General features: G+C 51.7%; 11 protein-coding genes across 11 annotated transcripts; 4 read left to right on the forward strand and 7 right to left on the reverse strand.

The window, feature by feature from the left end:
* Positions 1 to 129: 129 nt before the first annotated feature.
* GT037_002192 (upf0057-domain-containing protein) lies at positions 130 to 550 on the reverse strand (the record flags this gene model as incomplete). The annotated part of the gene is made up of 2 exons (XM_038927239.1): positions 130 to 455; positions 511 to 550. 2 exons carry the CDS (start codon positions 548 to 550, stop codon positions 130 to 132), a joined length of 366 nt encoding a protein of 121 aa, XP_038790531.1.
* Positions 551 to 1794: 1244 nt separating this feature from the next.
* GT037_002193 (uncharacterized protein) lies at positions 1795 to 3264 on the forward strand (the record flags this gene model as incomplete). The annotated part of the gene is made up of 1 exon (XM_038927240.1): positions 1795 to 3264. One exon carries the CDS (start codon positions 1795 to 1797, stop codon positions 3262 to 3264), a length of 1470 nt encoding a protein of 489 aa, XP_038790532.1.
* A 786-nt stretch (positions 3265 to 4050) lies between these two features.
* Positions 4051 to 4374, forward strand: GT037_002194 (uncharacterized protein; the record flags this gene model as incomplete). Its single annotated transcript, XM_038927241.1, has 1 exon — positions 4051 to 4374. The coding sequence occupies one exon, from the start codon at positions 4051 to 4053 to the stop codon at positions 4372 to 4374; it is 324 nt and encodes a 107-aa protein (XP_038790533.1).
* Positions 4375 to 4569: 195 nt separating this feature from the next.
* GT037_002195 (uncharacterized protein) lies at positions 4570 to 5384 on the reverse strand (the record flags this gene model as incomplete). Its single annotated transcript, XM_038927242.1, has 2 exons — positions 4570 to 5089; positions 5140 to 5384. 2 exons carry the CDS (start codon positions 5382 to 5384, stop codon positions 4570 to 4572), a joined length of 765 nt encoding a protein of 254 aa, XP_038790534.1.
* A 307-nt stretch (positions 5385 to 5691) lies between these two features.
* Positions 5692 to 6696, forward strand: GT037_002196 (uncharacterized protein; the record flags this gene model as incomplete). Its single annotated transcript, XM_038927243.1, has 1 exon — positions 5692 to 6696. The coding sequence occupies one exon, from the start codon at positions 5692 to 5694 to the stop codon at positions 6694 to 6696; it is 1005 nt and encodes a 334-aa protein (XP_038790535.1).
* Positions 6697 to 7233: 537 nt separating this feature from the next.
* Positions 7234 to 8086, reverse strand: GT037_002197 (uncharacterized protein; the record flags this gene model as incomplete). The annotated part of the gene is made up of 3 exons (XM_038927244.1): positions 7234 to 7367; positions 7418 to 8009; positions 8060 to 8086. The coding sequence occupies 3 exons, from the start codon at positions 8084 to 8086 to the stop codon at positions 7234 to 7236; spliced, it is 753 nt and encodes a 250-aa protein (XP_038790536.1).
* A 3464-nt stretch (positions 8087 to 11550) lies between these two features.
* GT037_002198 (uncharacterized protein) lies at positions 11551 to 13034 on the reverse strand (the record flags this gene model as incomplete). Its single annotated transcript, XM_038927245.1, has 6 exons — positions 11551 to 11623; positions 11672 to 12105; positions 12171 to 12247; positions 12299 to 12503; positions 12554 to 12910; positions 12975 to 13034. The coding sequence occupies 6 exons, from the start codon at positions 13032 to 13034 to the stop codon at positions 11551 to 11553; spliced, it is 1206 nt and encodes a 401-aa protein (XP_038790537.1).
* A 1546-nt stretch (positions 13035 to 14580) lies between these two features.
* On the reverse strand, positions 14581 to 16419 carry GT037_002199 (20s-pre-rrna d-site endonuclease nob1; the record flags this gene model as incomplete). The annotated part of the gene is made up of 1 exon (XM_038927246.1): positions 14581 to 16419. The coding sequence occupies one exon, from the start codon at positions 16417 to 16419 to the stop codon at positions 14581 to 14583; it is 1839 nt and encodes a 612-aa protein (XP_038790538.1).
* Positions 16420 to 16944: 525 nt separating this feature from the next.
* Positions 16945 to 17722, reverse strand: GT037_002200 (mitochondrial import inner membrane translocase subunit tim22; the record flags this gene model as incomplete). Its single annotated transcript, XM_038927247.1, has 2 exons — positions 16945 to 17478; positions 17528 to 17722. 2 exons carry the CDS (start codon positions 17720 to 17722, stop codon positions 16945 to 16947), a joined length of 729 nt encoding a protein of 242 aa, XP_038790539.1.
* Positions 17723 to 18145: 423 nt separating this feature from the next.
* On the reverse strand, positions 18146 to 19972 carry GT037_002201 (uncharacterized protein; the record flags this gene model as incomplete). The annotated part of the gene is made up of 1 exon (XM_038927248.1): positions 18146 to 19972. One exon carries the CDS (start codon positions 19970 to 19972, stop codon positions 18146 to 18148), a length of 1827 nt encoding a protein of 608 aa, XP_038790540.1.
* A 1358-nt stretch (positions 19973 to 21330) lies between these two features.
* Positions 21331 to 26367, forward strand: GT037_002202 (pkinase-domain-containing protein; the record flags this gene model as incomplete). Its single annotated transcript, XM_038927249.1, has 7 exons — positions 21331 to 21367; positions 21418 to 21653; positions 21703 to 23464; positions 24099 to 24115; positions 24532 to 24670; positions 24726 to 24779; positions 24836 to 26367. 7 exons carry the CDS (start codon positions 21331 to 21333, stop codon positions 26365 to 26367), a joined length of 3777 nt encoding a protein of 1258 aa, XP_038790541.1.
* Positions 26368 to 27223: the final 856 nt, after the last annotated feature.

Here is a 27223-nt window from a genome sequence, read left to right on the forward strand (position 1 = left end):
AGCTCAACGCCTATTATCCTGTCTGCATGCATGCGCATGCGTGACACATTCTACCGACAACCCTGACCCCAGGCCCCATTACCTCATGTTCCAACCTTCACTTCAACCCTCAACTCTTCTGTTCACAGCTTAGTGCACCGTCCCGTATCCCTGCTGCTGCTCCTGAACATAGCCCTGTTGTGCCGGTACACTCCCATATCCTGCCTCGACTCCGGCAGGTGCGGGCGCAACAGGCACCGTCTTATGACCACCATTTTGCACCTTTTGGCTGTAGATACCCGGCGCGGGACGCGCTTCGTAGATACCAGCGCGTATCTCGTCGCGTCGCTTAATGTATACGTATTCGACATAGAAGGCGTGGATGTGGCCGGGAAAGTAGCCGAGAATTGTGAGGAGCAGGTTGATGAAGAAATCGGCACCGCATCCCGCTACGAGGAAGACTCCAACAGGTGGAACTGTAGATTTGTTAACAAAGGTTTCGCGCAGGAAATAGACAGGGGAGGGCCTTACTGAAGATAGTGATCAGGATCAAGAGGAGCGTCTTAATCATTTTCGCAATTTCTTTCTTTCTCGCGCCTTGATGTACTCGGTGATGCGTTCACGATATTCCAAAGTTGACGGCTGTTCGCGCTTTGAGTCGTACAACGGAGTGTGTGTGTGAAAGAATAAAAGCAACCGTATCCTTCAAACGACTAGTTCCCTGGGGCACTCACGCGCTTATAAACAATCGTATGGCAACCACGCCCATGCGTAAACCTTACTGAGCGCATGCTCAAACGTCATGATCCTAGTCGTAATGTGGCTAATTGGCCAGCCACAGTGTGGCGCACAGACGTGGCGGTGGAGGCCACGTAAGTTTGACGGTGTCTCATACGAACACGCCAGGATACGACTGGCCCCACGGGCGTTTAGAATTGCCTTGAGGTCTTCTTGAGGGGGCTTGACGGAGCCCGATGTGTATGGCAACGGTCATTGGTTGGTGCTTTGGGTCAGGATGCGACGGGCGACTGGGTGGGTTAAGAAGCTTGCACCTCTTTCACATCCACTCCCCCTTGCGCTTCGAATCCTTATCTTTGTCCAAGAAGAGGAATTCTATCTCATGTGTGTAGCTTATCATTCTCTCATGGCGGCCATACCTTTCTTGCCGCAGTCAGGATATGCCCTTCTCTCTTCCAGCACATGTTCATAGCTGAAGGTGATCTCCTCCACAATTGAGAGAACAGAGATAACCAGTCCTTGGGACGCCTAGCTTACACCAACATACGCCGACGCCACAGGGTATGCCTCGACCGAGCATGCAGACTGCTGTTGTACTTGCACGCTGTCATTCGCGTGAATGCGCCAACCCAAGTCTTCCGACTAATCAGGATACAATTACTCGGCACCAGTCTCGGAACGGATTATCCTCACAGTAGGCTTGCGAAGGGACTCTTCGTCGGATCGCCTCTGAACTTGGCATGCTAGTCGATTGAAGCGCGTAGCGTCATATGCCTGACCGATTTATCATGCGGGTATGCGGCATGGAGACAGCCCTACGAGGCTGAATATACCAAGCCATTTCGCAACAGGATCCCAGCCCATATGTCACGCGCTTCATGAAAAACGGCTTGCAAGGTAACGCCAATGGCGTTCCCACCAATCCTGCGAATGCACCCTCTCGGTTATGGAACTCGAGGCCGGAACACCAAGTTTTGTGTACGCTGTGGCGTTCCATACGATAAAGATACGGTTCTTGGTATTCCCAAAAGGTAAAAGTTACAACTTCACAACTCGGTGCCTGGAGGCATATATAGTATGGCTTTCGTCCTGTCAAGACTTGGAGATAATGGCGCGCATTTTGCTTCACCAGCCACCATAGTAACAGTCATGATCGCGAATATTCCTAAATTCCAATTTCCTGCTCCAGGACCAGATCTACCGTCTTGGCCAGCATTCACCAATGAACCATTCAAACCCGGCAACAACCCGTCTGATTACATGAGGATATACCTGCAATATCTGCTTGACGACAGAGACAATTACCCTGTCGATGGCTTTGGACCAGGGACCGCTCTCGTTCAGATACACGACATCATAGATCCGCTTTTCATCGGGTCGAATCTGGAGTCCGATACTACATGGACAAATTATATCCATTCCGTACAGATATATTGTTTGGTGTGTCCTCCTTTGGAGAGCGGCGGCAAAAGAGGAGAAACAGACGATTTAGGCTGGCCCTTCTGCGGCGGCGACATCCAAGCCATCCAATCGACGTCTCCGGCATCCGATGAGATAGCTGGCTGGACTCCACAAAGTGAAGTCAATCAAGGACTTGTAGTACCAAAACCAAGTGACGGATGGGAGAACACAAGTTTGGCATGTACACTTGCCATGTACACGACTTTCGACGTAATTGATGCGACAGTCTCGCTCTACATGAATCGTCCAAGCGTCAGGAGTCAATTGTTCATTGTGTCTAGCACACCACGAGACGGCGCATCGGACTTTGGTGTGCTGATGCCATACCGATACAGCGCGTACTGTACCCATGGCACTCGAAACGGGACTGGCTGCAATGAAGCAGAGCTTTCTTACTCGACAAGCACTTATGGTTCTGCACCTACATCAACCCGGGACACGTGGGATACTTTGTTCCCCACTTCTATCTATCCAGCTCCAGCTCGAAATTCCATCGATGTCTGTGCTCCATCGAGGTTCAACAACTGTCGAAAAGATGGATGGTATGGATGGTCGATTGGCCAGCGCGTTGGAGTTATCATTGGCGTGGTAGTCGGTGTCATCGTTGTCATACTACTATTGCGTCGTGTCCCACCGTCCGTGTGGTCTCATAAGCGAGAGAAGGCAAGACCGCTACTCTTGAGCGAGTTGCGCAGCCAACAGGCTATAGAAGAGGGAGCTGCAGCTGAGCGACGTTATGTTGAAAGGACACGTGGGGAACACACAAGTACTTCAAGAGGCAATGAAGATGCAATAGAGCAATCTCTACAAACTGTGCCCCCAACATGGAGACATGGGGAACACGCAAGTAGTTCAAGAGGCAGCGGAAACGCAGTAGAACAACCCGTAGAAGATGTGCCCCCAACATACAAAGAAGCGATGAAGGATCGTAGGCGTACGTCAGGTGTAGGTCGTCCGCGAATGAACGAATATACATCCACAGGATGGCCACCAGTGTACGCAGACGCTGTACAACAACCTGTACCCGTTGCAAACACTCCACTGCGAGTTCCCTATCCGACCCTTCCCGTGTCCCCGCCAAGATAGAAAAGAAGCCAACAGCTGCATGCGGGTTTGATGCCCATTCGACCACTGTAAAGACCTCACTCTTCGCCATGTGTGCAATAGTAAGCATGCCAAGTCCCTTTGTTGATACAATCGCTCACCGATCTCGGTATCCGAGCCAAGAGATGAGGCTCGAGTCCAACCAACAACGGCGATGAGCGGCCAGTCTGCAGACCCAAAAAAGAGGGGAAGCTCGACGCATGCAGCTTCTGCGTCAAGCCTTCATCTGGGCAAACGCGCCTTTGGGGGCCGCTTTGGCATATGTTATGTCGCAATTGGTGGGACAGGAGACCAACCGGTCTGGCTGAGAAGATGATTGGGCATAGATCGGTGTGGATGCTGTGTGACATTGAGCATCAGCCTTACGTCGTGAGATCAACGTGGTGTAGATGTATACTAATTCATGGGACGAGCAGAACTTGTGTCTCCTATATATTCTACTAGCAATACCCGTTTTATATCTCTTCTAATGGATGGTCTACGCATTTGTTGAGTTACCGTTGTTGTAAGTTATTGTTCTTGTTCCATGCGTAGTAGTTAGTGACAAGTCGAGTACTGACAAATGGTCAATCAGAAGATATGAGAACTTGGACTGCGTCTTCACGTCCGTCATATCCCCTGATTGGGTATAGCAAGATTCTGTTTCGTCTTACTGGGGGTACATCTTTCAAAGCAGTCTGCATGTACTTGGAAGTCTCGTCCGTACATGAGAGTAAGCAGTAATCGATCCACCACTGCTCGAAGCGCGTGTCTTGCATCGTTATAGCTATGCCGTCCACACGCCCTCGACCTTCTCGGGAGCCTACCAAAGAGTCAATCCGCACCGCCGTTATTGTCGGGCTCGTCATCGGCCTTCTCGGTCTCATCGTGCTGGGTTCTCTCCTCTACCAACGCCGCCTATGGCGAAACATAAAAGCTGGTACTATGATTGGAAAGTGGGAATTTGAAAGACGAGAAAGAGGGGGTAAGACAACATGGAGGGCAGATGTAGAGAAGGGCTTAGAAGTCGGTATAATTCAAGAGCCTTTGCCAGTCTACGCCAAAGAAGCTGTGAGGGGTGAGAAGCGATTAGAAATGGGTGTGCTGAGGTAAAGAAAGTCATAATTCCTTGTATTTGCGGCGATGTTGTTCTGAAGTCATGTGAGAATGGCTATGTTAAGAGTGGTAGGACGAGTGGTCACTCACAGCCAATGCTACTAAAGCCACATGAAAGCGTTGCCCAGGGTATCATTCTGTCGTGCATTGTTGACGTTGTGATGTCTCTTCACTCTCTCCATGTAAACGGCTTCAGCCGGTGCGATAGTACTTCCCTTCGTGCCCGTCTGTACCATTCACACCATTGGCGCCTTCCTCGGTGTCTTCCCTTGCTCTCACTGTTCCGGCACCGGGTCCCAGCTCTTGTCCAATCACCATGCCACTGAAGTTACCATTCTCATCCATATACTCGTCCATGTTCTCAGCCGTTATCCAACCAGATGCACCAGGTGCTGTGTCGTCCAGTATGTCTTCGCCATCGTCATCGCTGGCATCCGGGTCGGGATGCAGGTCTGCGCAAGTGTTGAGCGCGGTGAAAAGGTCTGTAATGCATGTCTCGGTGGGTTTCGAAGTGTACGATGGGGGCAGTAAGGTGACCTCGAGCATATGGATATCGTCGTCCTCGTTTACGGTGTCGGCGTCGTTGAGTGATATGTTCACGTATAGCGCCTCAATCGTAGTCTTGTACTTCATGGTGGCATGGAGGGCGAGAGAAGGATATGGGATGGAAACGCCGACAGGAGAGGGCGTGCTCTGGAACAGGACAACATTTCTAAAGCTCTGTGTTAGCGCCTTCTGTGGGTGGCCAAACGATACACCTACTCAGAGGACACCCAGACGTCCATGCCATGTACAAAGTCTTCTTCACCCTCGCGTCTTGAGCTGAACTTGCTAAACGCCGCGTCTTGCTTTAGCTGGTCCGCGGCAGCCACCAGAGTCATGCCCTCATAGTGAGCATGGAGAACGGGCTTTGCGCTGAAAAAGGACGTCGGGGTCTGCGATTGGTGTTCTGATAGCGGGGTGAAGTCGTCGGCCTTGGGGGCGTTGTCGAGGTGCTGGAAGGACATGATGGGCTATCTCTGGATCGATTCTATGGCTTGTGTGAAGTCGTGGAAGAGAGAGAAGTGAATGATGTATGTATAGACTGCGTAGCCTTGGGGATTGTTGACAGGATGTGTACAGGCAGCGATCAACCAAGGCCCCAAAAAGTCGCGGAAGCTAATCGAGCGTCATCGCCCCACCTCGGCCTTGGCAGGTACCAGCGTCTTCACATGTTTGCACGCCTTTTGCGCAATAGCAATGCGCGTCTCTATCTCGCCATAGAGGCTCGCTAGAGATACGGCCAGCTAGTGTGCTGGTGTCGACCACATCGACATGTCTTTCCCGACAAAACCCATCGCACGATTGACTGGCCATGCCGGCATCGTTCATGCCGTCGCCTACTCCTCCGGCTCTCAAACCTACATTCTCACCGGCGCCTCCGACCGCACCATCCGTCTTTACAATCCATCCAAAGCGCCGCCTGGCTCAACCGCTCCTACCACGTCCTCACAACCGCCCCCGGGTCTCGTGAACAAATATACCGCGCACGGCTATGAAGTCCTCAGCATTGACGTCAACTCGGCCAACGACAAGTTTGTGAGCACAGGCGGCGACAAAACAGTCTTCCTCTGGGACGTGCAGACGGCGCAGACGGTGCGCCGTTGGACTGGCCATGCTGGGCGTGTGAACCGTGGCGTTTTCGGAGGCGAGGCCGACAGCATCATAGCGACGGCGTCATTTGATGGGACAGTCAGAATCTGGGATACCAAGTCCAACGCGTACAAGCCCATCATGACACTTTCAGACGCCAAAGACAGTATCTCTGATGTTGCCATACACGACGCGGATATACTAGCTGCGAGCGTCGACGGTCGCGTCAGGAATTATGATCTCAGAATGGGCATGTGTCAGGTTGATGTTGTGGGGCCGAGTTGCACGAGTCTGGCTGTCAGTAAAAAGGGTACTGAGGTTCTGGTCGGATCCCTGGATTCTACTGTGAGGCTCATGGACCGGACGAATGGGCAACTACTCAAAACCTACAAGGATGACGCCTTCGTGAACAAGCATCTGAGAGTCAGGAGCACGCTAGGCCTGAACGATAGCGTAGTAATTAGTGGAAGTGACGACGGCATCGTGTTTGCGTGGGATATGCTCGAGGGAACGTGTTTGTACAAGTTTAAGCATTCCGAGATGAGGGAAGTAAGAGGTGCAGCGCCCGTTATACCAACAAAGCCAAACAAGGACGTCGTGTCTGCTGTGGCCTTCTGTAAAACAAGGAGGGAGTGGTGTAGTGGTGGTGGCGATGGCAATGTCATCGTTTGGGGCATGGGAAGCTGAAGAGCAGAAACAAGGCGTTCGGCCGTCTGTGATACCCTTAAAGATTGATCTTTCGAATCATGCGTCGGCTTGTGAATATATCAGAATGCGGTCAAGTCGATAACAGCTGGGGCATTCACTGTGCTCATCGGTAATGCACGCTTGGAATCAGACTAATCATGTTGAATTCAGGAAACGTATGATAGCTAGCTTGGTTCATAACTGACGTAATAGTACTTTGCAGTCTGTGAAAGAAACACAACAGATGGTAAAGCCAAGATGATTGAGGTACCTCCCAGGAGAGACCAAGTACAAAAGACGCGCAAAGGAAATGAAGAATTCGGCCAATCAAGAATCGCGTGGACCCAACAGGCCAGAATAGTTCACCAAAGTATGATCTATACAATTGGTGTGACGTATGTCTGAACCATCGGAGCGAGGCGTTGCAACTGAGAGTTGAATCGGTTACCGGTAATGCTGTAGGACCGACAAGACGAAGTGCAGCCACCAATCCTAGCACAGACGACGTCGTCCCCATCCGATATACCAGCATAGTCTTCAGTAGAAGTACTTGGCAGTTTGACCGATTTCATAGTTGTATAGATCAGTGAACGTGGAGCCTATGGGTCTCTGCGGATAAGAACCTGCTGGACAATTGTACACTTTGACGACTACACCACGCTTTTCAGTTCCTATAATAGTCAGTATGAGAATGCGTGTGTTCAAGAGTCAGGTGATATACTCTTGAACTGCCAGGTGTGCGAGGTTACCCAGTTCCCTCTAGTGAACAGATGGGGTAGAACAGAGGGGAGGTATTCTCGAGAGGTCGTAAAGGCCATCAGAGCCAGAAAAATTGGTAACTCGCCTACAAGTCCACCGTACTGTGGGCTTGAGGGAGAAGCACTAGTGTGGTATATATCAGGCAGGAGCAGATTCGCCCATGGATCCTGGGGTTGCACACGAAGCATGTTGTATTGACCGGAAGAAGTCAGATAAGACGACTCGGGAGGGTGCTGGTAATAGTTGAACTGCAATTTGTGGAAAACATCGTCACCTGGTGGATTGCGCGCATCTCCTCTCAGGACCCAAAATCCGGCTCCAGATGCATAATAAACCGAGTACGTCTTGTACGATTGGGCAGTCGTTGGGAACATGACTTCGCGTATCTGCAAGCCATCGCAGAGCCAGGTCTTGCCCGAGGCACCCACTCTGGGAGTATAGTCATGACTCGCATTAGGGGCTGTAGTAGGTTGCCATATGCCATGACGATCCAGCTGGTCAGGAGCATCCCCCAGATTCTCGAAGATCTCGTCAACCTGAAAGATGAATGGTGGCTGGAAAGATGTTTTAGCAAACGTCACATGTTTGAGCCAATGCAACTTACCACCGAGTTGGGAGAATTGCCCGCCATCGTGCGTCTTCGTGCGTCTCCGTGCAGTGTACCCTATATGAACGGTGTGGTGTGTGTGGCTTTGTTTCGGATGCGTCTGCTCTACTCCAACCCGCTGTGGTCTCCTCACTTTGACACGCCTTTATCCTTCTCTTCGCTATGCGGCTCTGCGACCTACTGCTTGCAAGACGACTCACCCCAGTCACAGAGGTCAGACGACGAGCTCCCAAATGACAACAGTGCGGGATGGGGCTTGTCGAACAGTGTCGGAGTAGCCTCTGATAAGCTAGAGATGCTCTCGAACAGGCATGGCGCAGGATCCTGCATCGGCTACAGCAAGCGTATACGTAGGCCATAGGTTATCAGCCCAGTATTTCCTACCCCGCTGTGGGCAGTTTCATCTACTCGCCGCTGATCAGTGTTGATGTACAGCTGTCTCGGATCACCGGACGGACGGTATGGACGAGCGACTTCTGCCGACTATGTATCAAGACTCGTGGCTTCTCGAAGATGATAATACGTCGGGACCATGTTGTACTATGGCAGCATTGTGGGAACCTCAGGTCTCGACAGCTGTTAACTTTGTCAGCTGCATCTCAGCAAAAAGCATCGGTGCCAACCGGCCGTGGATGGCGCTCAACATGTCCCATCGCCTGCAGCATAACAGCCGGTGCCAACCGACGAGCCAACAGGATGGAGTCGCACAGCGCCAACCCAAGAGAGATCAAGGGTGGATCCCTTCTAGCGAAGCGCCCTGTATGTGTGCCGTCTGCCGCCACGGCACTTATTGCCAGACAATCAAAAAGGCGACCTAGGGAACCGTTTGAGTAGGAAGCTTGCCCAAGTCCTAGACCAGGTCGATGTCATGGCTGCAATGCGAAGACCGTGTCAATGTTGTGCATAGTTACCACCCCAAATGTGTTGCCGTCGCATGTGTTTTGTTTGGTAACCGATTAGTGATATGCCTTGGGAGAAATCGAAACACCGTTCTTTTACCGTTGATCAAGCTTGTGAATGGTAAAGGAATGACGATGCCTGCCCTTGCTCTTGTTGTATGGCCAGACCATTGCCATGATGAGATGTGCATGTGTGTCGAGGCGACAATTGTAAAGATGCGGCTCTGCGAGAAAGAGGGGTTATAAGCAGGCGTCCGGGCACTGTGCTTCTCTATGGGCGCTTATTGCGTTGACCAACGGCAAGCGTATCCAACCGTTCATGCCCGCTCGGCGGCTTTGCGAAGCGATATTTGTAAGTTGACTCCAATCTCTTTCGAAATATGGTGAATCTTGCGACTTCTTGAGTTCCAGAGAGCAAGGGCATGCCAGGTTTAAGTAGACACCCATAGGATACCGCTGGCATACTAAGGCGTGCGGCGTCATGGCCACCTAAAGGGCCACCTGCAAGTTTGCCTTCTTTCTTTCTTCCACACTGTTCTGCAGACTTTCGATTGGCGAGTTCGTTGAACTAATGGAGCAACCGGCTGCAGCGGGGATGTACCCTTACCTAAACGGCGGCAAGGCAAAGCAGATTCCTGCGACGTGCATCGTAGACCTTTCTTCACCGGACGACAATCCTGGTCATTTGACATAACACGCTCAACAGCGACGCAAACAGGCGAGATTGCTAGCAGGAACTCACCGGTCGACATATAGCGGCACGCTGGGTGAAGTCGCAAGTCATGCGCACACACCTTGACGGCTCAATGCCCCCAATCGAAAGGCACGTTGCCTTCAGTACTCGCACCGAACGGAACACTTTCCATCAAATCGATCCCCCACTGCCGCACACGCGGCCCCCTTCGAATCTAGAAGCCGGTCAGATAAGGCACACTCATAGTATAACCCCGCACCGAGGTCTCGAGCGCCTGAACAGTCAGCACCCAGCCGTCGCCGGGCGAGGGGCAGATTGCATCGTGCATTTGGTATGTGTGGTCTCGTCACCTTGGATGCTTATGCTTCTATCAAGAACAAGTCACCACGGAATCCCTACCAAAGCAAAGAAACGCTCACCGTAGCCTGGAACTGTTCCTGCAACGACGTGAATCAGTAGCGAGGAGCTACCCAGTGGGCAAGCCAAGATGAGCACAGCACAGCCAAGCAAATCGTGCGTCCGGGGATATATGCTGCTTGTAGGCGACGGCTGAGCTTGGCCATAGCGATATGCTCAGTGGCTGGGAAGCAATATCGGAGATACCTTTAGTTCAGACACAGCCTTGAGACCTGAAAAGCCCAAGGGCTTTTCACAATTGGTCAGGAACCAAAGGCCGCTATCAGAGACCAGTCGCAAGAGCTAGATCTAGATCATGACAAAAGGACCTGGAAAGACGCGCTATTGGCGCCATAGGCGCAAGCTTGGAGCTACATGCAAAAACAGTGCTGGCGGGACGACAACGGCTACAGTCTTACGTGTCCCGCTGTGAACACTTTGGATGAAGAGATTGGTGCAATACGAGATGAAGGCCGACTGAGCTCGGGAGAGATCACGTCCAGGACGGTTTCATCCCGAGGGTCAGGATCCAAGGGCCTTATGTCGCTTCCCAGCATCCGATGGTAGATGACTATCGTCGGGGACTTGGACCAACCGGGCATTGGCGCGAGACATCTATTATCCACGCGCTTCCAGCCAGCTACCAGCTCCGGCGACTCTCGAATCGGGCGCCCTTTGAACAGCTCAGCTCCGAGAAGTCGTCCGTCAATATCGCGACCATCGCATGACCCCGGTATCATATGTGGGCGCACCCGTACTCCGGCGCACAAGCGTATACGAGTTGAAAGGGGGCAGACAGGCTTTCGGAACATGTCGGTAAGCGGCGTGGGCATCGAAGAGGCGCTTCAGTTGAGTCAAGCACAACGCTTGCTTATGAGTGTAGTCATCAAGAGGAGCGTTGCGCTTGCTCGTAGACATTGGCAGGAGTATGAAGTTGGGGTCTGAACAAAGCATGAGGTCCAATCTAAAATCGGGTTGAGATCTGATACCGGCTGCGGAAGCTAAGACAAAGGCACGTTCTCTCCTCGTCGAAGATGGAAACCTCGCGATCCGACCAATCACGGCTCACCGGCACCATACCTATTGTTTGCCTGAAAACGGTCCGCACGACGACACACGATGCTCCACTCCACTCCAGACATTCGTACTCCACACATCCATACCCCCAAACAGAGCATAGTTCCAGCGCTTCTTAGCGCCGCGGTCGAGGACAAGCACGCGAACGCCCTCGTGCCTCTTGGTCTGTCAATAGTGGCCATAGCTCTCACAAAGCGTGGAACCTTGTATCGCTGCTTCAAAGCCGAACGCAGCCAAAGAGTCCGCGCTGGCAGTGAGTGTCATGGACCAGATCATTGTTCTTTCCGGCTGGGGGAGGATCCAAGCTGTCTCGATCACGAATAGACGGTGCCATAGGCTCCGTGGGTGGAACCAAAAATAGTGGATAGACTACGGAACGCCTATGAAAGCCTACCTGATACAACGTCTTCAGTAACCAGACTCTATAGCACGACGCGGAAACTGCAGTCCATCTCGCTCATCCTTGCTGCCGACATATTACGTGGAATCTTAAGTCTAGTATAATGTCAGCACGCTCCTTGATGCAGTTCGCAGGGACCTCACGAATAAACCATATGTCCAACCAATACATCTTTACACCCGCCGACAAGAGTCTCGATATCGCGCTTAATCTGCTCAGGCTCTTGAGCATGTGCCTTGAGCAGTCGCCTCTCTCCGTCCAACAATCTCGCCCAGCTCTCTTCCACCATCCTCACACATCGATCGACGGCGACTTGTGCACTACATCCATCATTCCAGACCATGACTGGGATTGCAGAATCAATGTCGCCGTCATCGATTTCCTTCCGTAAGCTTACGATATCGTTCCAGAGGAAGTCCGAAATGGCTACCTCGCGTTTTATGGCTAACAAAGCCTCGTGGTCCCATACCGACGGAGGCAGTGTAAGGCCGTAGGCCCATTGCATAACAGCGATGCAAGGGTTGGTCCCAACCGTTCTTAGGCGACGCGCCGTGTATTCCTCTAGGGTGGACATCCCCTAAAAGGTGCCCGTAAGGAATCAGTTCAGGCGTCACATTCACTTCGTCGAGGGATGACTCCCACCTGTTCCCATGTAGCCTGAGATGTTTGAACGCCAAGAATAAAGTCGTAAATGGCTTCGGCGAATCGGTCGCGTGCTTCTACGACATATGTTAGCTGATGCACATGACACAGATGCTATTTGGTCGTACCCTTCGATTGCCCTTCCTGCATCGCTTTTCCCATGTTGACCCATGGACCGCAGTTGTGCAATCTCCCTGGCGCTGGAACTTCGCCATCGAGTTCTGGTTGCAAACAATATCGGATGAAGTTGAGTGTATCGTTACAGTACGCTTCCGTCTTGTCGCGGTCGTCGGTGAGAATGCCGCAATCAATTTCATCATCCCAGAAAAAGAACTACCACTTCATGTTAGCAAAGGACTATCGGAATGATAGAATGGATCTACCCAAGCTACAAGTTCTCCTAGTACGATGAACTTTTCTGGCTCAACATGGGTCCAGAAGTATCCAACGCAAAGGCCATTGTCTACTCTGCGTTGTTTCCTTCTTTGACTCTCCGTGCTGATGAACTCTTGGAAGTATCCCTCTAGATGATCTCTCAGCACTTGGACATCAGGATGCACATTGGAAAGCCAATTGGTATATATGTAATACACATCCGGAACGTGGATTTCTTGGCCACGGAGACGAGCAATGATCTCTGTACGGTGGTCGCAAGGCTTCGACGATCCATTCTTGGTCGTGGAGGGGACGAGCTGTCTAGGGTTCTCGGTCCGTTCAGGGGCGTGTAGAGGTCTAAATAGCTGGGATAAAGATTAGTACTATGTTCACTGAGATAACAAGGAGGACTGATACAAGAAAACATACAATTCTCAGATATGATATAGGAAGCGACGTCCAAGAGCTGAGGATACTAAGAATCGTCATGGCAACAACAAAAGACTAACACGGTGTACTCCAGACAGCACAATCAAGTTAATTACGGCTTTTACGATGCGATGGAGAGCACGAAGCTCCTTTTAGGTTCCTGGACCATGCTATCCACGTGATCGGCCTCTCGGTATCGTAGTTCTTCTACATTCAGGATCTCGAGGCGCCCCATCATCCACTTGACGCACCCTTTCACACCGCACTGCCAACATACGTCCGCTGCCTCGAAGACCGAGTCGCAGTTGCATTGCCAGGATTATTCGGAGCCAATCATGATATCTCTAGCTGGATGCATTTGACGAAAGCGAGGCGTTCGGGCGCAGTCCACGCGAGTGCTATGTAAGGGTTATGTGTCGCACGAATTCGGCTGTCACTATACGCCACATTTCCACAGTTGGGGAACACGAAGGCGTGCACCTCCGGATGACGACATACTAGTGGTCTAACGAGACATATACCAGTCGCCTGAACTCTTATGCCGCCATCAGCTTGAGGTTGGGTCTGGAAACACATCACAGCCATCATGGGGATATCATCGCTGACTACGAGCTGATTCTACACCGAACCAATGCATGTGATCTTTGCGAGATCATAAGGAGCTGAGTGGGTGTAAGCTAATTTGTCGCTGCTGAGCCACTTTTGAGCAACTCTCGCCATGCAAGCCGGGATACCATACAATACTATTGTGCTGCACAAATCCGGTACCAGGCTATGGAGGCATTCTTTCATTGGAATTGATTGAATCACAACCTGGCAGCCTACGACCAGCCACTTGGGGTATTCGAAACGGATCAAGCTTGGGATATAGGTGTATAATGTCAAGTCGAAAATACTGCTTCACAGCTTGCAGCACATGCTCGCGCCTGAAAGGAGCCACGTATCGAGCCGCGCGATCACTCGAACGGTTCGCAAACTACTGCGAAAACTGACATGATGCGTAAAACTTGCTCAATCGGTACTGACATACAAACGCCCGTGCGTAGAAATTCAACCCTTGCATAGAAGACCAAGGATTAGCGTAATATCTTACCTCCACTGATGTTCTACGGAAATTTGTTTAGTAGCATGGTTACAGGGGCAGGAATGTGGTCTGGCAAGTAAGGAGATAGGCAATTATAAAGTTATTATATGACTCGTTGGATGGGGACATGTAGACGCATGCACCGTGATATCTTTCAACATGCTTGGAACATACAGAGTTGCGGTGAAGAGGAGAAGGATCAAGCAAGCTTGGTGAGTAAATCTTTCGTAAGGTGATTAGACGCGGGTTGATCTACAGTTGAACGGGATCAAGGAAAACAGGTGCGGCATGTGAAAGTAGTAAATATGAACCTTTGACATATCATTCGTCTATCTGAGACATGAGTTCCGGCGACCCATCAATCGAGGCCCAACACCATTCGCCATATTCCATTGCGCCCCCAATCCCAAAGAACTGGACAACCCGATCCTCCCATGCACCACCTCAAATCGTCCAAATCCACTTATGCCAGTGCCTATACACCCTCAGCTATCTTCGTTTCAGGCCGCTCACATCAGCGGTCTAAGCCCTCTTCTTTGAATTGACGTTCTTGCCCGCGCCCACCTTGACTCTGCCACCAGCCCTACCCCGATCACCTGTCAAGATGCCCGGCAGATAGTTCTCGTCCATGAGATCCTTTGTTCTAGTCCGCTTATCTTCCTCTGTACGCCTTGTGTATTCCTTCTGGTCCTCCGCCAAGATAAGATCCCTGCCCCAACCACCCTTGCCTCCGCCCTGACCATGACTCCACTTGGTGTTCGCAGTACCAGCAATGGGCTTAGGGATACTGTATTTGTCGCCTCGCTTGTTGTATTGATAGTTTCTGGCCAGGTGGATCTTAAACTCTCCGGCCGCGTTTGTGGAGCAGGTCACACGCTGCAGGGTGGCTTGACCACAGCGGGGACAGAATTGCTTGTCCATTTGCTTTACGATGTTAAAGCATGCGTGGCAGCGGAGCACCTTCGTGTTGACGTTTTTGATACGCTGCATGTTTGTTGAGAGGAGTTGGAGATTCATCTGGAGTAGCACGTTCTGCATCGCAAAATCGATGGTCATGGTTGCTACATCCAGTTGGCGATTGGCGGCTATGTGGATCTGGGGCTGCATGACACCGTCTTTGGCTTGGTGCTCGGTGAGATTCTGAGGGGTTATCCAGTCACCATCCGAATCTGAGTCCGCAGCAGAGTCATCGGTTGTTGGGGGCGTGGGTTGTTGAGTAGCACCATGAGAAATCGAGAGGTCCTCGATGTCTCGCTCAAGGTTTGGCTCATCTGAGCTGACCTCTTGGCCTGACTGCTGCTCATTCCCAGGTTGCTCAGAAGGAAGTGAAAGCTCTGCTTCCTGTTCGATGTGGATGTTGGTGGTGGGTACCTCGACTGTCGCTGACTGTTCGATCGGCCCTTGGTCACCAGCCTGTTCTCGAAGTTGCTCCTGAACTTGTTCTTGGACCTGCTCTTCGAGTTTCTCTTCAACTTGCTCCACGGCATGAGGATCGAGCTCTCCCTGAACCTGCTTGTCAAGCTGCTCGTGAACTTGGTCTTGCACTTGTTCGCGGACTTGGTCTTGAGCCTGTGCAACGACCTGCTCATGTATCTGTTCCTCAACCTGCTCTTGGGTAACTTTTACACCACCCTCTTCTTCGTCTATCTCGACTAATTCGGCTTGCTCTTCTGATCGGTTTGCCTGTTCTGGGTTGTTTTCGACCTCCTCGGCAGGCTTGAAGTTGAATTTGGTGGACTTGGGCGCTCTGGCCTTCGCTGCCCGCTTGCCTGTAGGCTGTTCCCAACCCTCGTCTTCCGCCTCTGGCTCGGCAGATTCGGCGTCAATCTGCCCGCCCTCTGTCGCTTCTTCAGCTGCATCTTCGGCAGCATTGCTGGCTAATTTGCCCGCCCTTCGCCTATTCTTGCGCTTCTTTGTGGAACTTGAAGAGCCCTCTCTTTGCGCCTTTTCCTCGTTGTCCCTTTCAATTTCTTCGGGCCTCCTCTTGATTTCTCCCTTCGGTACCTCTCTTAGACCCCAGTTCCCACCATTCCTTTCACAGTGCACCTCATAAGCCAGAGCTAAGATACCCAAATCCTGTCTACTCAGAACTGCATGATCACCAGTTTTTTTACTGAATGCAATGACTGCATCGTAGCTTGCTGGACTAGGGTTCCTGATTTTCAGAAAAGGAATCAGCGTTGTCTGCACACGTGATCGTGTCGCTTCATCGCGGATCTCAGACAGAATGGCAGGGGTGGTCCAAAGTTCCTCGGCAGTGTTGATAATCGTAGATATCGAGACGGTATTCTTGATCAATGGACCAGTATCTAGAATGAGCGAGTGAATTGGTTTCTGCTGAGTTGCACTAGGTGTCGCCATCATGCTGTAATCTGGGCAGCAATCGCAGCCTAGTTGTGAAAATTCGTCTGCTCGTCCTAGGTAGGCGGGATATCGAGACAATTTGATGCCACAATATGGTACGAATTTTTGATCGTTAATATGTGACTAGGCCGTGCCGCTGGCGTGGTGGAAGATTTCACGCTGGTGGCGGTGGGGCGCAACTTTTTTGTCGTGAAACCCCTCGCGAATTTTGATTGGCTGGTTCCACCAGAGACAGCAATGGGAACGCTGCGGGAGCCAACTACGGCTGTCGATTGATTATCAAGTCAATCTGCATGCACTATACATCTGTAGTCATGGCTTCGATTGCTACGTGGTAATTTTGACTCGCCCTCAGTAAAAGTTGTGAGATGTTCATGAGATGTTTCATTCAAACGCCGCCCAATGCTGAAGTTGCGAGCCCATCCTCACGTCGCTTGTGGTATACAGTACACATACATGAATTACATCAACGCCGTCCTAGCTCTTAGTCGTGGTGCTCGAGATTCGTTTCAAAGCGAAGACTTAAGCGATAGGTTTGCTCCTTTCGTCTTCTGGCATACGCATGTACGCATCGATCGCCGCACTGAACACTGCGAAACCTGCGCATCCCACAGCCACAGCCTGCGGTCCGGCATTTCTGGCCAGTATTCCACCTGTCAAACAGCCCCCGGCCACTCCGTTGTACAAGTCGTTTTTAGCTCGTAGGCCCTCGATGGCGCATTCGGTGCCTGAAAATATGGCGCCGACTTTGGCAAAGTTGCGTCCACTGGAGATAGAGGATCGATACATGTCGCGCAGACCAGCTCGTAGTTGTTGGCGGAGTGGAAGGTCTTTGACATCGACGACTCCGGTAGCGGTTGGATTTGGGAGGGTAGCGGTGGCGGATGCAGAGGGCGCTGTGGTGAGGGTAGCTGCAGAAGCAGAGTTGACGTTGCTTGTAGCTATGGTTGATGGCTTGACGCCTGCTGTTGGCGTTGTTCCAGAGACTGCAGTGGCAGGCTTAGAAGCTGGTGTGTTGACAGCGAGGGGTTGTGACATTGGGGTATCGTATCGCATCTGGCCATGTCAGTCATGTCTGCTCTAATGCAATCGTTCCAATACATACCGAGGCCATAAAGAGTCCAAACATCGCACCCAAACCACCACCCATGACGCCTGCCATTACCGTCTTACCAATGCAAGACTCCATGCCCATTTGCATGGCTTTCACCATCTGCTGCTCCTGCTCGCTCATGCCAGCATTAGGGTTCATGGCGGCTGGCAAAGCGCCAACCCCTCCTATTCCTCCTGGAAAAGACATGTTGGAAATAGTTGATCGCCACTACGTTGGAAAGCGGACGTGGCACAGGAACAATGCTGTTGCGAAGGCGGTGCGATGCGCCGCCGCTGCCTGGAACTTTTGCGGAGTTGGAGCGGAGGACGGAACATGCCGCATATGTGGGGCTTGGCACCCGCTCGAGTACATTCACATACAATCTAATCAAGTTGCTCGCTGGATGTGGTAAAGAGTATTCGGTTTCTCATTATGCTTCTAACGACGGTACATGTCTACCCGAAGCTAGGTCCAAGAATATGCCATTACGCCGACGCCATGCTATCTCTAGAACTTTTCCACACTTCAAGCCACCTCTTCAACAAGTTCTGCAATACTGAATTAGACAATGCTGTTAATGGCGTTGCGTCATAATGCTAAATCGCTAAAAGCAACTACCGTATCAAACGTTCAGTTCATAAAATCGCCGTGCGAGTAGTCCTCAGTCCTCGACTCCGGGGGTGGCGTGAGTTGCTTCTCCCATTCCCTCATCAGATGCGATGCGGTACGCTTCAAGTTGCTTGGCGACACTTTGGTCATATCAGGCCAAGGGATGGAGCTGCGCTTTTGGTCTCGAGGAGCCATGTCTTCTTGGGTAATCGAGGTAAGCGATGATGCTTTGGAGTCGTGACGTTTCGAGTGGTACCTGGTGCTGGTACTTGTTCGCGAGCTACCTGGACCAGAGACCGGCGATGTCTGCGCATCCGATTCGTCTGAGCTGTCCTTGGACTCTCCCAAATCGACGAGGAGTGACTCGTTTGGTGTGTCCCAGTTGTCCCAATCTTCCTCTGATGCAACTTTGCGGATCTGTTTTTGCGGGGTAATTGTGTTCCTGAGAGCGTGCGTCTTCTTGTTGACCGCAGTGGTCTTGGGCTCGCTTAGACCCATCTCCTTCCAGAAGTCGTCGCCGATGGATCCTAGCTGTTGGGTGTTTTTCTTCGAGCTGGCGGATCGACTAAGGGTTGGGCGGCCGTCGGACGATTTCCGGCCAGACTTTGAAAGGCTCTTGACACTTGTCATGCCAGTGTTACCTTCTGCCGTGTTGACAGCCTCATCGCCCACAGTTGCTTGTCGGATATCCTCCATAAATGTAAACAGCCCCTTCTTGAAGTCTGCCGCCATCTGTGTGCCGGCGCGGATGAGCTGTTCACGCTGTATCGTTGGCATGCCACCCATGTCATACCGGTCATGTTCACCAGCGTTGACGACTTGTCGTGTGATATCTGACGAAGTGGAAGCCCTCATAGGGAGCTGTGGTCGAGAGTCGGAAGAGTGGTCATCCTGTAAATCGAGTGACTGGGGGAGTGACGGCGACTGGAGACGATCGGGGGAAAGCAGGGATAGCGTTCGTAGATGTCGCGAACCGCTGAAAACCTTTCTTTGGGACGTCTTGGTGGGGTTCAGCAAGGCCCTTCTACGCTCCATCTCTTTCTGCATCCACAGGTTTGAACCATCGTCCTCATATTGGCCCGCTGGAGTATTGGCAAGCGACGTGTCCAGTGGTTGCAGCGCAGCAACCTTGCGCACCTCGTTGCGACGCTTGTTAGCTTCGTGATGGGTCCAATGTGTCTTGAGCATGTTCAAATCCGCCTCGGCTTTTGTCAGCTCTTCCTTCAGTTCGAGCACATAGCGCTCTTGAGCAGCAAGAACCGCCATGATGTTTGTCTCGGAGGTGGCATCCTCAGGCTCTGGTGAATGCACAGACGTTGCTCCATTCATCCATGATTGTGGGCGCGATCGTGTCGACGAGGTCGGGGAACTGATGCTTGCGCTTGGCTGGATGGGGAACTGCAGCGATAGGCGTTTGCCTTGGCCAACGACGTCGACCGTCTTGGACCGAGAATGCGACGGCATCGTCTTGGTTGGTGAGGGTTGAAAAGAAGTGTTCGAGTTGGGGGCGTCGGGAGATATTAATGTCGACTGGGATGACGGGTCCGCCCCTTTGTCATGCAGGGTTGTCGGTGTCTGTGCTCTGTCCATGGAGTCTGCTCCTCCAAGGTAGAAGATGGAATTGCTCGTATACTGTCCCTCCTTGAGAGTACAGAGAATGGTTGAGAGACGAGCGCGGCGAGCGAGTCGGTGAAGAATAAGCGAGGCGGCGGCTGGAGAGCTGCCGTAGACTTCGAGATAAAGGGCTAGAAGCGCTGTGGGTAGGCCGACCAATCGGAGGAGTAGAGACCCTCTAAACCACGAGAACCAAGACCTGAAGAGCGTTGGGCCAGTGGCGCAAGAACTCATACCAAAGACATTGAAGAAAGCATGCCACAGTTCAAAGCAGTAACGAGTATCTAGAGATTCCTGCAGCCGAACCCGTAGTCTTTGTGCAGCAGGTCGCTCACGCGCACAGTGCTCAGGCCATCAACAACCCAATTCAGGAACCCATCTCCTGGCTGCATGTTCCAAGGGACTGCTTGCGCGGCTAGTTTGGTTACGGAGAGAATGTGTGGAGACGGTGAACGAACATCCGTCTGTTGAGGTTGACGTTTGCCCTGTCTTTTTACCATCGCCATCTCGTTACTCATTCAAGTACTTCAAGGCACCTGTCACCACACGTGCAGGTTGCTGCTGTCAAACACGTTCGTGGATGCTGAGTCCCATATTTTCCGAGACGACGCGCGATGTTGCGGAAATGAGGGGGTCAGGCCACGCAAGTTGACACCTCAGAAGATGATCCATGTAGCAACAACTTCAGAGCTAGCTGGGGACGCGCCTTGGGTGTTCCGGTCAAAGGCGGGTTCGTGGTCATATCATACTAAGCATTGAATCTGCGGTTGCTGAGGGGAACAGAAGCGGAAAACATGGTGCGCTTCGCTTTGACAGTCGGTCAACATGGAAGTCCATCCACGGCCTTCCCCCCAAATTACCGCAACGGGTACGAGTGCGTTGTCCGAACGGCCTGTTTCACGCTATTAGAACTTTCCGCAGTTGAGCCTAGCGGTGAGTGAGATGGTAGGTTTGGGACTGCCTGGAGTGCCTTGTAGCACGATGCCGTTAGCTCGTGTTTCCCTCAGCAACCGCAAAAGTAAACCCCGGCGGGAAGAACAGGCGCAGGTGATGCGCCACCACAACGACGATAGATCCAATTGGTGATTCGACTGATGACTGTAGTATCCGCTGCTGCATGTTACCCGCAGGGTGGATCTTATGCAGGGCAACTTTGGTGAGCGATGGAATTGGAATGCTCCAGCTATGGGGACGGCAAACTGGTCTGTAAGGCTTGAAAGCCGAGCGACATGACTCCCAAGACTGGTGAGCTATCTTGGGTATCCATCCTCAGTCTCTGTTGTTCTTCTGCAGCATTGATACCTGGCGACGTCATACCAATCTCGCCAATTCCCAGGTGGCGGCGGGGTTGTGCGTTTGTTGATGATCATTCTCGTTGCCTCGGCGATGATAGGGCTGGACCCTGCGCGATACTCTGATATACACCACAACGGCGACGCCATTGAGCAGCCCAGCACCACGAACAATTCTTATTTCTATCCCAGTAGCCTTACGCTGAAACACGCTTTCGTCCATCTTCGTCTGACCGCCGACCACCTACCGAAATTCCCAAGCCATTGCGCTTCCACTTAGCGATATCACAATCGCCCGCCATGGCCGAAAACTACCAAGTCATGGAGGAGCTGGGCAGTACGTTGTGGATTGCCCCCAATTGGATTCAATTTTGCTGACACGTCCAGGTGGGAGCTTTGGAAAGGTGTTCAAGGCCATTGACCGTACTACCGGCGAGACGGTCGCTATCAAGCACATCGACCTCGAAGACAGCAGCGAGGAGCTGGCCGACATCCAGGCCGAGATTTCACTATTGAGCACATGCCACAGCCCGTATATCACCGAATACAAGACCAGCTTTGTCAAGGGCGTAAAGTTATGGATAGTCATGGAATACCTAGGCGGAGGATCGGCCGCAGACTTGGTATGCAGACTCACAGATGGACATCGATCTCGCGAACTAACAGTCGCAGTTGGCACCAGGAACTTTCAGCGAAGCCCATATCGCCATCACTTGCCGAGAACTCCTGCTTGGACTAGACTACCTACATTCCACCGGCAAGATCCATCGGGACATCAAGGCCGCCAACGTACTACTCACAGACCAGGGCAAAGTCAAGCTCGCTGACTTCGGTGTCGCCGCACAACTCACAAACATCAAATCGCAACGCATGACATTTGTCGGCACACCGTTCTGGATGGCACCAGAGGTTATCCAAGAGGCTGGCTATGATTTCAGGGCCGATATCTGGTCACTCGGTATCACCGCTATGGAGTTGGCAGAGGGCGCACCACCACATGCTGGATCACATCCCATGAAGGTGCTCTTTACTATCCCGAAGAACCCAGCACCAAGACTAGAGGGCGACGAGTGGAGCAAAGACTTCAAAGACTTCATTGCCCAATGCCTCATCAAGGACCCGGACCGACGTGCGACAGCCAAGGAGCTCCTCAAACATCGATTTGTCCAACGTGCGGGCAAGGTGGAGGCATTGCGTGAGCTGGTCGAGCGCAAGCAGATGTTCGACGCCCAAAGGGAACAGCAAGCAGCATCGCACCCCAAGTATTACGAAGAGACCATGGTTGATCTTTCCCCTAGAGCTGAGGACGACGATTGGGACTTCGACACTGTTAAGCGGGGTACTGTTCAGGCACGGCAGACTATGAAACAGCGTCGCAAACTGGCCCGTATACCCTCCTCTGGTAATGAAGAGGTTGAGAGTATGATGCAACGAATGGATCTCAATGCAGCACCTTTGGGTGACATTACAGATTCACCACTTCCAGCACGCCGACGGCCGTCTTCTCGACGATCTTCTCAAGCCACGGCTTTCCGTGTTCCTTCAGGCGATACGCCCACCGCTCGTCGCGTCAGCAACTTCAACAAGTCGCCCCTAGGCGTTGACATGACATTCGGAAACTCGCCCTCGACTGTACGGCATTTCAAACGTGTCTCCTCGGACGAGCGCCGTGCAGCACTCCGCTCGAATCCTCCACCAGTAGCTCAGAACAATCAGTCTTTCCAACCAAATCCCGAAGCACGAACTTTCCGTCCATCACCTCCGACATCTAATCATCCACTGGATATGAACAACGAGAACGAGCCGCCTGCTCCCGATGGTCATATGCCTATCACGAAGGATGCTCTATACGGTCGCCGAGCGTACAGCAAGGTCCTAGATTCGGTTTTCCAGGAGGCACATGCCGATACAGCATCGCCTCATCAACGGGATGCTATTGGACGTGTTGCGCAAGCCTGGCAGCATCTTGACGAGGTCGATCCCCACGGGGAGTTCATGCTATTGAAAGCCATGGTCGACCGTCTCAAGAATGACACCAAGCTTGCGTACGCTCTCGGCATCGAAGTCTCAGCTGTGCAATCACCGTTGAAGCACAACACCAAGACTAGTGACACTAGTTTGGGCGGCACAACTGTCCATGGCACTGGCACAACACGTATCCGGTCTAGTACTACAAGTGCGGCCACTTCAACCGTCAGTAAATCTTCGGAAGAGTACGACCACACCCCGATATCAACACCGATGCGGAACAACACACCCATCGCCAATTCAGGCTCACCGTTGAAGGGGCCTAAGCTGGTGATGGCGAAGAACAACCCTCACCTAAAGTCACATAAGCGCCGTCAAAGCGCATTTGTAGTTGGCGAGAAGGGCTTCGGTGCCGACGGCCACGGTTATTTTGATGAGAAGAAGCTACCTGGCTATGTCGAGCCTGGTATGGAGCAACAAGGGTTGCTAGCTGACATTCTTTATGGGCAATGGACACAAGGCCTGCGCACTCGGTGGCCTATCGCATAATCCTTCTCCTATGGTTGGACAGACGTTGGCGTGAGTGTTTCTTTTTTTCTGCATATTCCTTTTGCCTTGCTGCTCTCGAGCTGGATTCTGAGTTATGGTCGGGTTCGCAAGTTTGAAATCGGCGTTTGTGGGTCGCATACTAATGACTGACGATATGGTGGTTGCGGGTCATTGCTGGGGTCTTCACATCAGTCATTCTAGACAGTGCTAATCTGCTGCATCTCTGCGTTGCATCCGCACTGACACTGGCGTTTCGCGGTCTCTCAGGTCTAATAGGGAAGAATACCTGAAGGTCGTGTGTGTATAAATAGTTTATGGATATGTAATGACGATACCAACTTCTCTTGTCAACGAGAGAATAAAGTATAATGACTGGCGTGTCGTGACGAGTTGAGTGTATTGTCTGACGTTCGCGGCAATCGATTAGAGTGGCCTTTTCTCGCATGCTTGCGCCTCATTCTTTCTGCCCTGGTACTTTGCTGCTGAAGGCTATTGGCGACAGAGCCTAACCTGCCAACGTGGTCTGCTTGTGGAATGCTCATTGCTTCCAGGTGCTAGGAACGCCGGTGTACGGCACAGAGATAGACCCTTGTCGATCGGGGGGTAGTCCGTTGCAGACCAGCAATCACGAGCTGCACGGCTTTCCCAGATGAATCTATACTTACCACATCTGGTCCCTGGACGCCCTGATTTCCGGGTCCCGTAGACGTCAGCGCTGTCATCGAAGCGGTGACATCCTTGCTGCCGAAGTATTGGGCGACGCATGTGTTCACAAGCCCGGATCCCATTGGCCACGCGACGCTTGTTATGAGCCGCGTGTAATTCCTCGGTAGCGATATGCAGAAGTCTAAAGCAGTTCCCCGCGGGTGCGAGACCTTGAGAATATAAAATGGGCCTCTGGCGCTCCCACATTGCTGGGCATCAAGGCTTATCATTGCTTGGTCTTCTTGGTATACTTCTTTGGGCATTGCTGAGAACACTAAGATGCAATTCGCGATAAACACCGCCCACAAGGGTGCACTGCTTGCACTCATTGCAAGCGCTGGAGCTGCGCCGACGACCACCATATCCGCTACTGGAAATGCGGGTGCAAGCAGTGCGGATGTGTATCCTCCTGTCGGCAGTAAGTTTGGATGGAATTGCGCAGAAAGCGGAGTGCTGATGGCTTGGTTGTGTAGCCGAGGTCAACTCTCAACTGTTCCCACCCGAGTCTGTAGTCGGCTTCCCTGGACGTGAGTCGCGTACCCTCCTGGATGTTTTGTTCCAGACTAATCTGGATCTCCATCAGCAACACCAACAGGAGCCGAGCCCAATGCCATTCAGACAGCGCCGTCATATCCCTACAATGATGGCGATGCGTCTTCGTACCCACTCATCAAGCCTCAGCCGCATGGTAGTGGTTCACAGTCGCCAAACTTTGACATCACAAAGTACTGGGGCAACTTGAGTCCCTGGTATTCTGTTCGAAGTGCAGACTATGGTCTTCCTGATGCTAGTCCTCTGATTCCTGATGGTTGCGACATCACGCAAATGCATCTTCTTTACCGTCATGGCGCTCGGTACCCAACTAGTGGTGCAGCGCCTGCGACCTTTGCCCAAAAAATTGCGAATGCTACGAAGACTGGCCTTGCTGTCTCTGGGGAGCTTTCCTTCCTAAGCGATTGGACGTACAAGTTGGGCGCAGAGCTTCTCACGCCATCTGGCCGCAGCATGAACTTCCTACTGGGTATCGAGTACCGTGAGTTATATGGTCATTTGCTCAACAACTTCACAGAAGCTGGTACTATCCCGGTCTTCCGAACACAGTCTCAAGATCGTATGGTGAAGACTGCGGAGAACTTCGCTGCCGGCTTCTTTGGCGTGCCTGAGTACATGGACGAAGTCAGCATCGAATTGCTCGTCGAGACTCAAGGTGTCAACAACTCTGGTGCACCTTACGAAATCTGCAACAACTCGAACATTGCCACACGAGGAAGCATCGGCAGCCGTGTCGCGGCACAATTCGCGAACAACGCTTTCAACGCCACTATCGCTCGTCTCCAGTCGCAGGCTAGCGGCATCAACTTTACCTCCACTGATGCCATCGCTATGCTTCAGCTTTGCTCATACGAGACACACGCTCTCGGCTACTCCGCTTTCTGCAAACTGTTTAACGAAGAAGACTTCTTGAATTACGAATACTATTTTGACCTCTCGTTCTATTACAACAACGGGCCTGGTTCACCTGTCTCAGCAGCGCAAGGCAAAGGCTTTCTTGACGAGTTTATCGCACGCTTCACTCATCAATATCCTGGGCCCAACTCAGCATTGAATGAGACATTTGACAACTCCTCGACATACTTTCCGCTCAACCAGTCCATCTACGCAGACGCCACCCATGAAGTGGTTGTCCTCGATACGCTCACCGCTTTCAACCTGACAGCTCTGTTCAAAGGTCCACCATTAAGTCCTCAAGGCAATCAAGGCCAAAACAGTTTCGTAGCCAGCAAACTGGTACCATTCGCGACGCATTTTACTACACAAGTGCTTTCTTGCCCAGCTATGCAACCATCTAAGCAGATTCGCTTTATTGTGTACGTATCTTCCTTCCTCTTCGAGTTTGACGCGCAACTGACGGTAGTTCCCAGCAATGACGCTGTCGTTCCAATCGACGAATCATACCCGGGCTGTCCAGCTAATCCCAACGGTCTCTGTTCGTTCGACAACGTAGTCGAAGTTTTGCAGAAACGCAGTGCTGAGATCGACTTTGATTATGATTGTTTTGCAAACTATACAGCCGCTCCTGGACAGGATTACAATGGCAGGGCACCAAGGTCTTAGATCATATCAGGAAGCAAAAGCAGCTCTAGGATCAGAAGGAAATGATAATGCAATATAATGTCAAGAGACTTGATGAAATCGTCGTTTGCGCTCCATCCTCATTGAGGATTTACTCGCTAGTTGCTACGGCATGCGCAGGTATAGAGGGTAACTGGGCGGCCACGCCAATTATCATGAGCTGTTCTTCACGCTTTTCGTGTATGGTATGTCCGCAGCTTTGGAAGTGGTTCAGTTCTTAATCACCTACGTTCTCCTTTTGTGCAAGGCATTTGGTGCCTCCAGCTAAGCTAGATATTCGCGACTTCACGTATTTGGTAGTCGTGTTTCTGCAAGATTCCGGTACAGTTTTCCAGTACCTAAGTCGATACCTAAGTTAGTGCCTAGAATTCCAAATAGATCTTCGGCTGCTCTTTGCACGCCGCACAAAATAGTCATACGGATATGATAGGGTCGTTCTCTCCACTGGGTAAGAGGAAGACGAGTCATAGAAGCGGGCTGTCAGATATCGTGGCGGAGAGTGAGGAGAAAAGTAAGGAGTAGGAAGATGAGGAACAGTTTGTGAAGGATTAGCACATGATGAGACGTGATAAAGGGTTTGAACCAAGTCATGAAGCATTTTCGCTGCTTTCGGAAATGTGATGGGATACGGAATGTTGAGATTGGGCAAGTTGCCAGCAGAAAAGGACTTATTAAGTACAGTGTGCTTTTCAGTCACGACGTATAACCCGGCTGCAGATCGCTTTTCAGATCCAGATTGATAGCGAGTATCGAATTAATCACGACAAAGGATGTCATTTCTCCTGATACGACGGTGAGCATGCACAGTGAGCGCAGTGAGTGCTGCACTGGTCGTTGG

Source organism: Alternaria burnsii (assembly GCF_013036055.1).
Source record: "Alternaria burnsii strain CBS107.38 chromosome Unknown 750, whole genome shotgun sequence".
Classification (NCBI taxonomy): domain Eukaryota; kingdom Fungi; phylum Ascomycota; class Dothideomycetes; order Pleosporales; family Pleosporaceae; genus Alternaria; species Alternaria burnsii.